Source organism: Mirounga angustirostris, unplaced genomic scaffold (genome assembly GCF_029215605.1).
Source record: "Mirounga angustirostris isolate CCGP_5_RB_7025 unplaced genomic scaffold, mMirAng1.0.hap1 SCAF_1, whole genome shotgun sequence".
Lineage (NCBI taxonomy): Eukaryota > Metazoa > Chordata > Mammalia > Carnivora > Phocidae > Mirounga > Mirounga angustirostris.
In genome coordinates this window covers 171518460-171532616 of record NW_026991709.1, presented here as the reverse complement: position 1 = coordinate 171532616, position 14157 = coordinate 171518460, and the positions used below count along the sequence as shown (strand labels likewise).

The 14157-nt window shown below is 39.3% G+C and overlaps 1 protein-coding gene across 1 annotated transcript in view; it reads left to right on the top strand.

Moving 5' to 3' along the window:
* The window catches only part of CNTN4 (contactin 4), a 942629-nt gene that overhangs the window by 852720 nt on the left and 75752 nt on the right, over window positions 1-14157 (top strand). The window contains exon 13 of the mRNA XM_054504629.2: window positions 10473-10600. Within this exon, the coding sequence (XP_054360604.1) occupies window positions 10473-10600 (128 nt within the window). The remainder of the gene's footprint in view (window positions 1-10472; window positions 10601-14157) is intronic.

Here is a 14157-nt window from a genome sequence, read left to right as displayed (position 1 = left end):
TTTCTCATCTGAAAAATTGGGATAATAATGTTTCTCAGGATTGCTGTGCAGTTTAACTGTGGTACTAAGTGCAAGCATCCAGGAGCACCCAATAGTATATTCTAGGTGCTTGATAAACTTCCTCAGTACCTTGCCATTTCCAACACTTAGAGTATTTACAGCCATCCCTCCCTCTTTCAGTCAGCTTCTGTCCATGTCTGCTTCTTTGTTTCCAGTTATTTCTAAAGACAGCTTTGCTTTGCTATTAAATTATTCTTTTACTAGCTATCCTAGTGTCCTAAGAGATTGCTATATAAAACGTTTTGAGTACCTTGGAGTTTAATAATAAGATTTTTTTCTCATTATACAAGTAATATTCCTTATTATGATGCTTTGATAAAAACACATAGAGGTGTAGAGAGTAAAATATGGTATTGCTTTCCTGTCCCTACCCCATTCATCTTCACAATGCCCTACAGATTTATACTGAAATTAGCTCAGGTCATAAATTTCTGGAAGAAAGGAATCCTAAATCTTGTATTAATGGAGACACCAAGAGATCCTGCATAAATTAAAGGTAGCAACTTAAGAAACAAATTTTAGACAAAAATATGTCCTTTATTTCTTTCTTCCCCAAACATGGTGTTTTGGGTGTTGTTTGCTTACAATGTCAATAAATAAAACCTCAAAGTTGTATCTGTCCAAAAAAACTATTTCCCACATCTATCCATGTGCTGTGTCCCAAAGAGTAATTAAAATTAACTCCAGGATTAACTCTGCGATCTAAATACTCATCTGTACCTGGGAAGATAGTCCGTTCCAGGTTATTTTTACAGAGCTTTTAAAACTGTTGTTCAGAGTAAGTTAGACTTGGATCAAACCAGGTTAAGCAAACACAAGTTTATTTTCTCTTTTGAGCAGTGCTGGAGGCAAGGGCAATAGGCTCTGAACTGCTGGTTGTTCTTCAAGTAGACTGAAATACACAGGTTGTTCAGTGGTTTATTAAACTCAAATCTTACGACAGAAAGCAAATTATCTCTAAGGGAACTTTGTCACCAAGGTGTCTGTTCAATAGCAATGTCTATTGCTGCCACAGAGACTACACAGAAAGATCAATGACAGGTTGGCCTGAAATTGCCCTTGAAGTAAGTATCTTCCCACTGACCTTCATTTAAATTCGTAATCTGAAACATCGTCTTTTCTCAAGATGGGCAGAAAAGCCATCTTCAGGGGCCCTCAATTGACTCTTTATAAACTGCACATTGCCACAAAATAATCTTTCTTTCTATAAGTCAGGATAAAGCCCTCTCTCCAATGAGGCTGAGAATTTCCATGTCTCTTTTAAAATTCAGTAGGTAAACTCAGGCAAATCCCAGTTAAAAGCTGTATTGGTCAGGGTTCTCTTGAGAAACAGAACCAATAGGATATATTAGAAAATATTTATTATAGGAATTGGCTCACACAACTCTGGAGGCCAAAAAGTCCCATGACCTGCTGTCTGCAAGCTGAAGATCCAGAAAAGCCAGTGGTATGATTTAGAGTGATTCCCAAGGCCTATGAACCAGGGGTGCAGATGAGTCCAAAGGTCCAAGAACCAGGAGCACTGATGTCCAAAGCTGGAGAATATGGGTATTCTAGCTCAAACAGAGAAAGCAAATTCACCTTCCTCCTCCTTTTAATTCTCTTCAAGCCCTCAAAGGACCAGATGATACTTGTCTGCATTGGCGAGGCCAGTCTTCTTTAGTCTACCAACTCCAGTGCTAAGCTCTTTCAGCAACACCTTTAAGACTCAGAGAAATAATGTTTTACCAGCTATTTGATCATACCTTAGCCCCGTCAAGCTGACACATAAAATTAACAATTAAGCGAAAATGCCTTTGAATTTTATTAAAATAGATAGCCTAATTCAAACCAAAACAAGTGGTTTGGGTTTGTTTTGTTTTGTTTTCCCTTAAGAGCAAAGTTTTGGTGGTTTTGGTGGTTTTGTCTTATTTTGTTTTTGTTTTGGGGGGTTCTTTTTTTTTTTTTTTTTTTTGCTATTGTCTACAACACACCAATGCCAGTTCATCTTCCAGGCTTTTCTTAGTTCTCAGTGGGAACAAAGCCAGGAATAGCTCTACCAAGTCTAAATGTCTTCACCTCTGTTGGTCACAGGCTAATTCTCCAGTTGATAGGTTGAATATACAAATCTTTATCTCTGTCTCTTCATTGCCACTTCTCTACTCCTTCAAAGTTCTTACTATTTCATGGGTGATGTATTCTAAAACTGTGTTGTATTGCTGCTCCCTGAAGGACAAGTAAAGACACTACGTCTCTCACAAACAGTTCAGCTTAGAAAACCATGTTGCCATTTTGGTAGAGGCCTCCTCTATCTAATTTTGGCCACAATATTAATATCAAAATAAGTATTAATTGGCCACAGTAACAACAACCAAAAAAGGACTGAATGGAAGATCTACGTGAGTCCAACAGATTAGAAAATTGAGTCAATTAAAAAAGAAATTGAAATTGCAGGTAGGCCCTAATTTTTGTTTCCTGTTGGATTTTTTATACTTTAATACATTATCTATTACTATACCAAAACATTCCTTCATACTCTACATTTGATTGTTAATATGCCACCTAAAGAGCAATAATTTCCAGTCTTTTGAAATGTAGCTATTTTTGGAATGCAGGACCAGGCCCCATGCAGAAGGAAAGGTTATTGATGGATGAGCATGATCACTGGTGATAGGCCCATGGAATCAGACACACTCCTCTGCATTATGCCCCTTCCCCATCCTCTAAGGACTGAAAAGTAGGCTTTGAAACTGCTAGCTCAACCCAGAACAACAGTCATGGTGGATTTCCTCTCTTGACATCTTACAGGTTAGTGTCCCCCTAAAGTTCATGTCTACCAGGAACCTCAGAATGTGGCCTTATTTGGAAATAAATAAGGCCTTGCAGATGTAATTGAGTTAAGATGAAGTCAAACTAGATTCAACCAGGTCCTAATCCAGTTCCTGGTGTCCTTGTAAGGAGAGGGAAATTTGGATAAAGACACGTGCACAGAGGGAAGAAGATGTGGAGAGACACATAGGAAGAACACCATGTGGGGCGCCTGGATGGCTCAGTTGGTTAAGCGACTGCCTTCAGCTCAGGTCATGATCCTGGAGTCCCTGGATCGAGTCCCGCATCGGGCTCCCTGCTCGGCAGGGAGTCTGCTTCTCCCTCTGACCCTCCCGATCCTCCCCCCTCTCATGTGCTCTCTCTCTCAGTCTCTCTCTCTCAAATAAATAAATAAAAATCTTTAAAAAAAAAAAAAAAGAACACCATGTGATGATAGAGACAAAAATGCAAGAGATGCATATCTAAACCAAGGAATGCCAAGGACCAATGACTGTTACCTGCAGGTAGGAGAAAGGCAAAGAAGGATTCTCCCTCTGAGACTCTTAAGGAACCAATTCTTCTAGCACCTCAATTTCAGACTTCTAGTCTCCAGAACTACTGGATCATATGTTCTTGCTGTTTTAAGCCCCCCAGTTTGTCGCACCTTGCTATGGGAGCCCTAGAAAACTACTATAATGCCCTATTCCCCCTCCTACTCCATTGCTTTGGTCTCTTGGTGAGGTATTTCTGGGATGGGGAGAATCCAAGAAGGAGGAAAATGTGGCCTACAGACTAAAGGCTACCCAAAAGCCCTGTTCCATTTACTCAGCCCAGAGTAATGGTTTAAAGCAATCGAAAATGATCTCAAAAGCCCACAGGAATAGGGTAGAGACATTGATGAGCTCTTGAAGCCAGGGTAGGCACTAGAGGGTCTACTGGCTGCCTTAAGGAGCTAATACTTCTCCCCTCCAGCTCATTGGTGTCCTACAGGGATGTGTTATGGTACTATCCTGTTGTCCCATTTGTCACAACTAGCCAGGAATGGGTTTTTACATGAAATCTCCCAATTATTTGGATTAAAAGGCAACTCAGTGCAGAGTGAAGCATACACATCTGTAGCTAGGCAGTCCTTCCTCTGATTTTATAATCAGGGCTGGGTGGCCCCTGGGGTCAGGGGTCCTATGACACCTCTACCATGCTGCTAGTTTGCTCAAGTTGAGAAGTAGCAGTACTCATATTAACCATGTCTGAAGTTTTAGAATATATTTTAGCCCTCCAGGGTGTTAAACTCTTTTGTAATGTGTAAGTCTCTGCTCCCATGTTCAGGCTTTTAAATGGCAAACATGGGATGCCTGGGTGGTTCAGTAGGTTAAGTGTCTGCCTTCGGCTCAGGTCATGATCCCAGGGTCCTGGGATCGAGTCCCACATCGGGCTCCCTGCTCAGCAGGGAGTCTGCTTCTCCCTCTGCCTGCCACTCCCCCTGCTTGTGTGCTTTCTCTCTCTCTCTCTCTGATAAATAAATAAAATCTTTAAAAAAAATTTTTTTTAAATGGCAGACATGTTTTCTGGAACTCCTCATGTATAAGAGAAAGGAGAAGCCTGTTATGACCCTTCAGGATTTTTTTAATTATGCATGATTTTAAGTGATTTATGATGTCCCTCATCTAACACTATTAAAGATGATTTAAAAGTTAACAGTTTGAAACTTCCATTGTTTCTTTGTTGAAAAGAAATTATTAATCCATAGTACTCCCCTTTGCAGAAGGGGAGAACTAATCTTCTAAGTTACACTTTCAAGGGTTTCACTTATAAGGAAAGCATTTCCAGACAGGTGAGGATCCACTACTTCTGTCACCACTAGTTGAGCTTCCATGCAAAACTGCTCACAGAATCATAGGTCACCATTTGGGGATAACCCCTGTCTTTAGGGTGATGTAATATTCTGGACTTGGCAGCTTTTGTGATCTGTTACTGAAGCCCCCAAAAAGGAAAGATCAGCATTTTTAAAGGTCCAGTGTCCCCAGACTGGTTTTGATTAATAGGACTGACTAGGTCAGCTCTTCAATGGCTATAACCCAGAGCCTCATATTAAGAAAGAAAGATTCAATTTATCTCATAATTCCAGATAGGTTCCTATCCTCTGTGGATCTGAAATCTCTAAATGAAGTGGAGGAATGACTGTTCTCTATGCAATGGGCAATTTACTATGTTGTGAATTAGATGACCTTTTTTTCATGTAGAGAAAATTAAGTCCTATGTCACACCTTTATTTTTACTACTTGCTGCTTTATCATTTATTACTTTTCTCTGATACTATCAGTGATTTAAAAAGAGCCTACAGGTAGGTCAGGGCTAACCTATTCTAAGCCAGGAACAGATTTACATTTTCAATTCCTTTTATCTAACTTGATCACTATTCATGAGTATTAGAAGGAGCTCAAAGTTCAATATCAAGCTAATAGCTACGGGTCAGTCAGTAGTCTGAAATGGGAAAACTACAATGAAGTGGAAACTTTGAAGTCTCCTCAAGAAACAAATGTGAAAATACAACTATCCTTGGATTGGATTCAGTCACTATTTTCATGGGAAAAAATGAATGTAGAAATATTCATTGAGGGGCACCTGGGTGGCTCAGTCAGTTAAGCGGCTGCCTTTGGCTCAAGTCATGATCCCAGGGTCCTGGAATCAAGCCCCACATTGGGCTCCCTGCTCAGCAGAGAGCCTGCTTCTCCCTTTCCCTCTGCCTGCCGCTCTGCCTAATTGCGCTCTCTGTCAAATAAATAAGTTAAAAAAAAAATCTTTTAAAAAAAAAGAAATATTAATTGAAAACCTTTTTCTAAGTTGGGATAGAATCCAACTGAAAGGAAGCAAATATCTAAATACTAGTGTTGAGTTACGTTTCAAAAGTTTCTTGAGTTAGTGGAAATTAGCACCCCAAGGATAAATGCTAACTTTATACTAATTCCCCATTTATAAAAATCCCATAAATTCAAACCAACAAGTCATTGTAACTTAGCCCTTTATCTATAGAAATAGATAGCCAAAAGTATATGGCACAGCTGTGTGTAAAGGAAGATCAGGTCAATTTTTTTCAGACTCAGAAATTCATGGTCATTCTTCTATAATTGAGTTAATCAGTCTTTTGGCAACAAGTTCTGTAGAGGTAGCCATCAAAGAACGATCTGGAGGGGCACCTGCGTGGCTCAGTAGGGCTCTCTGCTCGGCGGGAAGACTGCTTCTCCCTCTCCCACTCTCCCTGCTTGTGTTCCCTCTCTCGCTGTCTCGCTGTCAAAAAAATAAATAAGAAATCTTAAAAAAAAAAAAAAAAAAGAATGATCTGGAGAACTCATCTCTCCTCTCCACTTTCACTACCACTATCTCCTGAACAAGTTCAGTAATTTCCCTAAGATATTGGGCTCTTCCAATTACAAGGGATTAAAAACAAATTTCTAATGTCTTAAATTATTGCCTTATATAACTGGGACATCCAAAGGAAGCTGTTGGCTTAGCCATGGACAGAAACAAGATCTCAAAGAGATCTTAAGTTCTCTCCTCTCTCTCTGTCTCCTGGGCTCTGCTTGTCTTTGGTTGGTTTCTTTAAGGCATGCTTTCTATGGCAGGTAAGATGACTGCTAATAGTTCTAGATTTCCATCTCCAAATGTAATAATAAATAGAAAGAGATTGTTTCCTCAAATAGCTCCTGGTTTTGATAGCATGCCTATCCCTAAATCAATCACTTCAGACAGGGGAGTAGGATCTCCTGATTGGCCAGGCCTTGGTCCTTGCCTTTCTTTAGTCTACGAATAGCATGGTAAACAGATACCCCACTGGCAAAAGTAATGCCCTTTCTAGTATGCATTTATAGAAATGTATGCATTATGGTATATAACACACTGACATCATTTCTAGGTATGTAATTATCTAAGGTCCTCCTGGTTTATATAGGCTTAGTGTACAAGAGGTGTTTAGTAGATATTTATGAATAAATGAGTCCAACTTTTCATCCCCCTTCTGTAACTACTTGATGTTACCCATATGCTTCATTAAGCATAATAATGTGTTATAGGATTTCAGAAGGGCAGAACTACTTGGTAGTAGTCTTAACCTTAACAGAGTCTTTTATTAATATATGAAATAATATATTTAGGAGGGTACAGAACTTTAGTTAATAGAATATTTGACTAATGCACTTATATCATGCATTTCATGTGCCAGGCACTGGTCTCAGCAGTGCACATCTTTACAACACCTTGTGAGATATAGTTACTTTTATTATTCCATTATCTCAAATAAGGAAATTTACATACAGAGATTTTAGTCGCACAGCTCATAAGCGGCATGAGTCTGATTTGTGCCTCGATAGTATAGTTCTAGAGTTTATGGTTTGTTTGTTTTTTAAGATTCATTTATTTATTTTAGAGAGAGAGCACGCAAGCAGGGAGAGGGGCAGACAGAGAGGGAGAGTCTTAAGCAGACTTCACGTCCAGGGCGGAGCCCAACATGGGACTTAATTTCACGACCCTGAGATCATGACCTGAGCTGAAACCAAGAGTTGGACACCCAACCAAGTGAGCCACCCAGGCACCCCCAGAGTTTATGTTCTTAATCAGTACGTTATATTGCTTGGATAAGAAATTGGTTGAATTTCACAAAACTCCATATTATACCCACATTTGGATTATACCTAGGAAAAATAAACAATTAGAGCAATATAATGTAATTTAATGACAGCTCTAAAATTGACCCCTTCTACAGAGTATCTCCCTCGCTCACCTTTTCCAATGTCTGGAATTTAAGCCTTGGAGGCCTAGCTCTTATCTCTTTGTTAAAAAAAAAAAAAATGGGAAGATTAAAACCAATGGCAGTCACGGAAATCTTAAAAATCAGTAGTACAGCAGTTTGTAAAATTACCTTGTCATTTCACAAAGCTTAAAGGAAATTGGATAAGGAAGCTTTGAGGGTAAGGGGCAAAGAGTGCCTTGAGAGAGATTGTGTAGAGCTAGCTGGATCCCACAGCTGGATAGCAACAATATGTTGGGTGCCTTTTGTGCAATGCATATACCATCATTAAGGATGCAGGGATGGGAATGACAGTGAGAAATGAGAAAAGCATTTATACAGCGCTTTACAATTAAGAGAACCTTTCAGGTATCTTACCTCATTGTAGAAGATAATCATCACAGTAACCAGTGAGATTAAAAGAATAAAAACTGATGTAGACCAGTAGCTCTCTGCTGGGGATGATTTTGTCCCTGGGGAACATTTGGCCATATTTGGAGATATTTTTGATTGTCACAACTTGGGAAGAGAGGCAGAGCGAATGGAGTCCAGTGCATAGGGGACAGAGATGCTGCTAAGTACCCTCACAGGACAAAGAATTATATGGTCCGAAAAGTCAGTAGTGCCGAGGCTGAGAAGCCCTGCCTTAGGGCATAAGTAATGAGGCCAGGTCATATACTTAGCAAGTATCAGAGTCAAGGCTAATACCAGGTCATCTGATGACAAACCCTTTACTTGTTTCCTTATTCATATCCCGTTGGCATTAAACAATATGATACAGGCAATGACTTTAGGTTTTGGAAAATACAATACCACTTTAAATGGTACAAACTATTAATAGACCTTTGTGCTTTGAAAGAATCAGCTCACCTCTCAGTGTTTAATGTGCCCAAACCTATGTTATCTCATGGAAAATGACTCCATATACAAAACACAAATGTTACCTTCCTTACTGAGTTCTCACGTGAAGACTCATGTCACAGTGAAGCTGTGACCAGCCTAGACCCCTTGTTTCAAATATTTGTCAAAGACTCTGTTAAGGACATCACTAGTGCTCAGTGGTTTAACCACTCTGAATTCCTGAAACATATTATTGATTTTTCTCTTAGGATATTTATTTATTTACTTATTCACTCAGTCACTTAGCAGATACGTACAAGGCATCTAGTACTGCATGTCATCCTAGGTACTAGTTCCTGGAGACTAAGTCATAAGATGAACATGGTCTATGCCCTCAGAAAAACTCACATGCCAGGTGGTAAGTAAGATAGCTAACAAGTAAGCAAAACTTTTAGGTTGTGTTTGATGGGGAAAAAAATAGACTGGCTGCAAGAAAAGAGAGTAACAAAATAAAACATCCACTTCAGAAATAGGAGTCATAAGAAAAGCGCCACCTATAAGGTGAGGTCCTGAGAGGGTGAGAAGATGGTAGCTATGTCCTGATGGCAGGGCAGGCAGAACGGCAGATAGAAAGGCCCTGAGGTGGGAAAGGGTCCCAAACACTGTAGGGACTTGCAGAAGGCCAGCGTAACGATAGTTCGTTGAAAGGTAAAAAGATGAGCATGAAATCAAGTAGGCAAGAGAAAGGCGAAGGCCAGATCCATCAGGCCTTGTAGGTTCTAGAACAGAATCTATTGAGGGCAGTGGGGTGCAAAGAAGGATCTTTAAGCCTGAGCAGTGATGTAATCTGATCTATATTTTAAAAGATCATCTCACCCGCTGACCAAAGAATGTATTTGAGGCACAAGAGTAAAAATAGGCAGATCATTTAAGAGGCCGGTGATAGGCCAGGTGAGAAGGGGAGAGCAGAAGAGAGAGAAAGTAGTGGGTAAATTTGAAGGATAGAGTAGAGATTCGGCAGACAGTAATCTTAAATGAGCCATCTGTGTCCATTTTTTTATTTCTCTCGCTGGTGTCCAAGCCAGGCTACTTGTCCTACTCATCTCTGCACCTTCCTCTTCTGCTATAGTCATGTTGAAATCGGCATTCTCTAGAATCCCCCCTGTTCCAATTTTGTGTCTGTCAGTATAAGTGTCTCCTTCCCAGGTAATAGATATTTGTCCCTCATTGTGGGCCCTGAGATGTGCCAGCCACATTTGCTGTTCTGCCAAAGTCATACCATGTTGTGGGATATTTTTTTTTTAATTCACTTCTTGCATCTCATTAAAAATGTATTGTCTGACGTATGTCAGAAATAAACATACTTAATAACTCATTTCATTTAAGCCACCCATCTAGAAGAAAGCATTTTCTTTTTTTTTTAAGATTTGTATTTATTTATTTGACAGAGAGAGAGAGAGAGAGGGAGAAAGAGAGAGAGCACAGGCAGAGGGAGAAGCAGGGTCCCCACTGAGCAGGGAGCCAAATGTGGGGCTCAACCCCGGGAGCCTGGGATCATGACCGGAGCCGAAGGCGAACGCTTAACTGACTGAGCCACCCAGGCGCCCCAAAGAAATGAAATGTGTCAGTGGCCAATCAAGAGATTTTTTTTTCCTTATACCTCAGCAGTTTTAAGACTAATGGTGACCAACAATGAGCCTTCCCTATGAATAATGTGGTTAGAGCCACCAAAGACAGAGAATGGTTACAACCTGTCTAGTGTTTCCAGTATTTATGCCAACAGAATGTTGAGACCGTTTCGGCGAGGAAAGTGTTAAAAGTCCTAAATAAGTCATATGTCCTAATTATATTTATGTGTATATAGACAAATACCCTGAACAAAGAGGAGACTGTCAAGTGATACAGCCATGATTTATAGTTTGAAAGATGACAGAATGACAGACATCATTTTCAGTTAGTCACATGATCTAAACTTACCGTTTTGGTTTATTTGTTTTAATTTCAGAATTACCATTTCTGAAGATGGAAGCCTCAAAATTGTCAGTGTGATGAAGTCAGATGCTGGAAGTTATACCTGTATAGCCACTAACCATTTTGGAACTGCTAGCAGTACTGGAAACTTGATAGTAAAAGGTAATGACTAACCCAGAGAACACAGACATTGATACACATGTCCTCATTTCTAATAAAGCAATCTATAGAAGTGGCATCATTCATATTAATATGCACAGCTATCACGGTGTTGCTAAATTAATACATCATGCCAAGCATGATATGATTAACAATTCTTAGAGAACTGTTGGTAATGAATATGATTGAAAGGCTATCTTATTTCAGAATCATCCAGTACAGTTTTGAGAATTACAGCCATTGTATCTATTATACTATTGCAACTAATGTTATCTTCAGTCCTTTAATTAAATTTCTTTCAAGTCTCTGTAGATTTGAAATTCATGTCTAGGAACACTGTGCTAACAAATTAAAAACCCATGACTCGAATACTATTTTTAGCAAACATTGTTTGAACAATGACATTGGCTATTTTTAAAAGAGCTGCCCTGGTTATTCAGAGCTATGGATATGGATTATTACATCAATAAAGGGATTTGATCACCTCTATGCCTTGCTTTAGTCACCCTGCCAACCCTCTCAGTTTTAAGGAAATAAAATTTTCCACATACGTTAGTCTGGGTGCTTTATAGTATATGACAGAAAGTCCTTTATTGCTCTTAGCACAGCACATGATGTGAGTCTGTTCTAACACCAGGTTGATGGGATGGGCTGAAAGCACTAAATTGCAAAGGATGAGATTTTAATTTACATTTTATTTGCATTTCTATTACTTTCTGTCTTGTCGAGTCATAGAATTTTTTAGTTGAAGGGATCTTGGCAATGGATGATCTGACTGAGGAAGATAAGACTCAGGTTGGTGACTTTCTCAAGGTCACCAGTAGTGGAAGACGGATGTTAACCCAGGAATCCTGATTGTTCATTCTGCTTGGTTCTGTTTACTGCACCAGGAAATCTTGTTAATTCAGCTTTTTTTTTCTATAATAGATTTTTATAAAATAGATATTTTTCTATAACCGATATAGATGGGTCACACTGTATTATTTCCTTCTTGCCCATTTATTTGTAGCTCCCTCTGTGAAGTAAGATAGCCTAAGAAAAATAAAAATATCTATCTATCTATTTTATCTATCCCAATTTTATTTTAAAGAAGAAAGCCAAAAATTATCTAATTGCATATTTTGGGGTCATTGGAAGGTGGAAAAATACTACCATTTGGGTAAGCCTTTTTATTATAAATGTCTATGCATATAAAAAAAAAACTGGAAGGCCAAGAGTTAGAAGTAAATCTGTATTTAGATTAACTCCACTATTTCAGTCTGTTAATGAATCACTCAGAGCAGTAGCATGGGCATAGGACTATGTGTTCACTCTATTTCCCAGGGCAGAAGGAAAAAGAGGTTAGATAATATTTGTAAATCAAAATTCCAGCTAGAGGTCTTTGCTAATGTATGGCTTTCTCAGCTGCAAAAGGAAACAGTGATCAGCTAAGACCAGGAGAAATCCCAAGGTTTCAGAGCTGGTTGATGGCAGAGCTGATACCTAATTATAGATTATTTGCTAGTTATGGAGATAGAATACTAGGCAGCAGTCTTAACTAATGATTAAGAAACTGAGCTTGAGGCAGAAAGATCTGGCTTTGAATCTCATTTCTATCACTTACTAGCTCTGTGACCTTGGACTACACAGTTAACCTGTGCAGGGATAATAGTATGCCAACTGCTTAGGGTTGTTTTGATGACTGCGATAATCCACCTATGTTAAGTGCTTAACATAGTGCCTTTTGCTGTTGCTTGCATTTTAATAAATGGCTAAACATACATTCTAAATCTTATTGAAATGAACATTTATGAAGTTGCCATCACCAACCTATTAGAGCAATTAGCAAAAAGGAGTGAGCCTGCCACAAAAAAATAAAAAAATAAAAAATGCCCGAGAGTGTGAAAGATTATAAACACCTAAGCCTAAAAACCATTTTTTGCTCTTCTGTATTGCTGACAGTGAGGTATTTTTGCATGTAGTTACAAGTTATATCCTGTGTTTGATCAGCATCCTTCTCATAAGTCTTGATTTCCTTAGCTCTCAAGATAGTGGGCAGAGGGCCTCCTGGATGGCTGAGTCAGTTAAGCAGCTGACTGTTGATTTCAGCTCAGGTCATGATCTCAGGGATGTGGGATCAAGCCCCACATAGGGCTCTGTGTGTGCTGAGCTGAGCATGGAGCCTGCCTGGGATTCTCTTTCTCCTCTCCCTCTGCCCCTCCCCCCATTCCTGTGTGCACTCTAAATAAATAAATAAATAAATAAATAAATAAATAAATAAATAAATAAATTCTTTGAAAAGGTAGTGGACAGAAAGGAATGTCCTCTAATTCCCATCAGAGTTCATATCCCAGCAATATGAGCAGTCCCGGGACCAACTATCCAGATGATTCTCCACTGCTTGTCTTGAATGATGGCATAAAACTTGCTGTACACCAATAATGAAATATGCCATGGTCACCCCATGTTTTAGGTGGATATAAAAGTCACTGAGGTAGCAACTTCTACCTATTTTAAGAGATTAAATACTTTATTTCTAGATTTCTAGTAAAATGTAAATGTTGATTATCCAAGTATAGTGTAAGAGGTAGTTTTACTGTTGTTTTACTATCTTTTTTTTAATTTTAGTAATTTATTTGCTTCTTACAATGTGTATTAGAACAAGTCTACTTTTCCATTCATGGCAATGATTTAAAAAATCTCCTTTTAAAATATATTTAAGTATGGGGTGCCTGGGTGGCTCAGTCGTTAAGCGTCTGCCTTCGGCTCAGGTCGTGATCTCAGGGTCCTGGGATCGAGCCCCGCATCAGGCTCCCTGCTCTGCAGGAAGCCTGCTTCTCCCTCTCCCACTCCCCCTGCTGGTGTTCCCTCTCTCACTGTGTCTCTCTCTGTCAAATAAACAAACAAAATCTTTAAAAAAATAAAATAAAATAAAATTATATATATATTTAAGTAAAGAAGTGAGTCAATATAAAGAAAAATATTAAGTGTGTATTATTATTATGAGAGGATATGCAAAATCATAAAGATGGGGTATGAAGATTGGGAAACATAATGTAATGGCATTTTTCAGGAGAGTTTTAGTGGACTTATGGACAGGACTTAGAGGGACATATGACAGGGGCGCCTGGGTGGCTCAGCCGTTAAGCGTCTGCCTTCGGCTCAGTTCATGATCCCAGGGTCCTGGGATCGAGCCTCTCATCGGGCTCCCTGCTCCGCGGGAAGCCTGCTTCTCCCTCTCCCACTCCCCACTGCTTGTGGTTCCTGCTCTCACTATCTCTCTCTGTCAAATAAATAAATAGAATCTTAAAAAAAAAAAACAGGGACATATGACAGGATCAATATATGGCCACCTGTTTTTGCTGAGACACATGTAATACTTTAAAACTGAAATTTCCTAATAGGTGGGGAAAGAAAAAGACCAGGGCAGGAAGAGAAAGAGGAAGGCAGAGACCTGTAGGAATGAGCCCTGAGGTCACAGTACCATGGTCCCTGCCGGGGGAGTTCATTTATTTAGAAGTAGAGCTCTTGCTGGGCTTGGCTGATGGTACTCTACTGCAGTTGTTTTTTTTTCTGCAGAG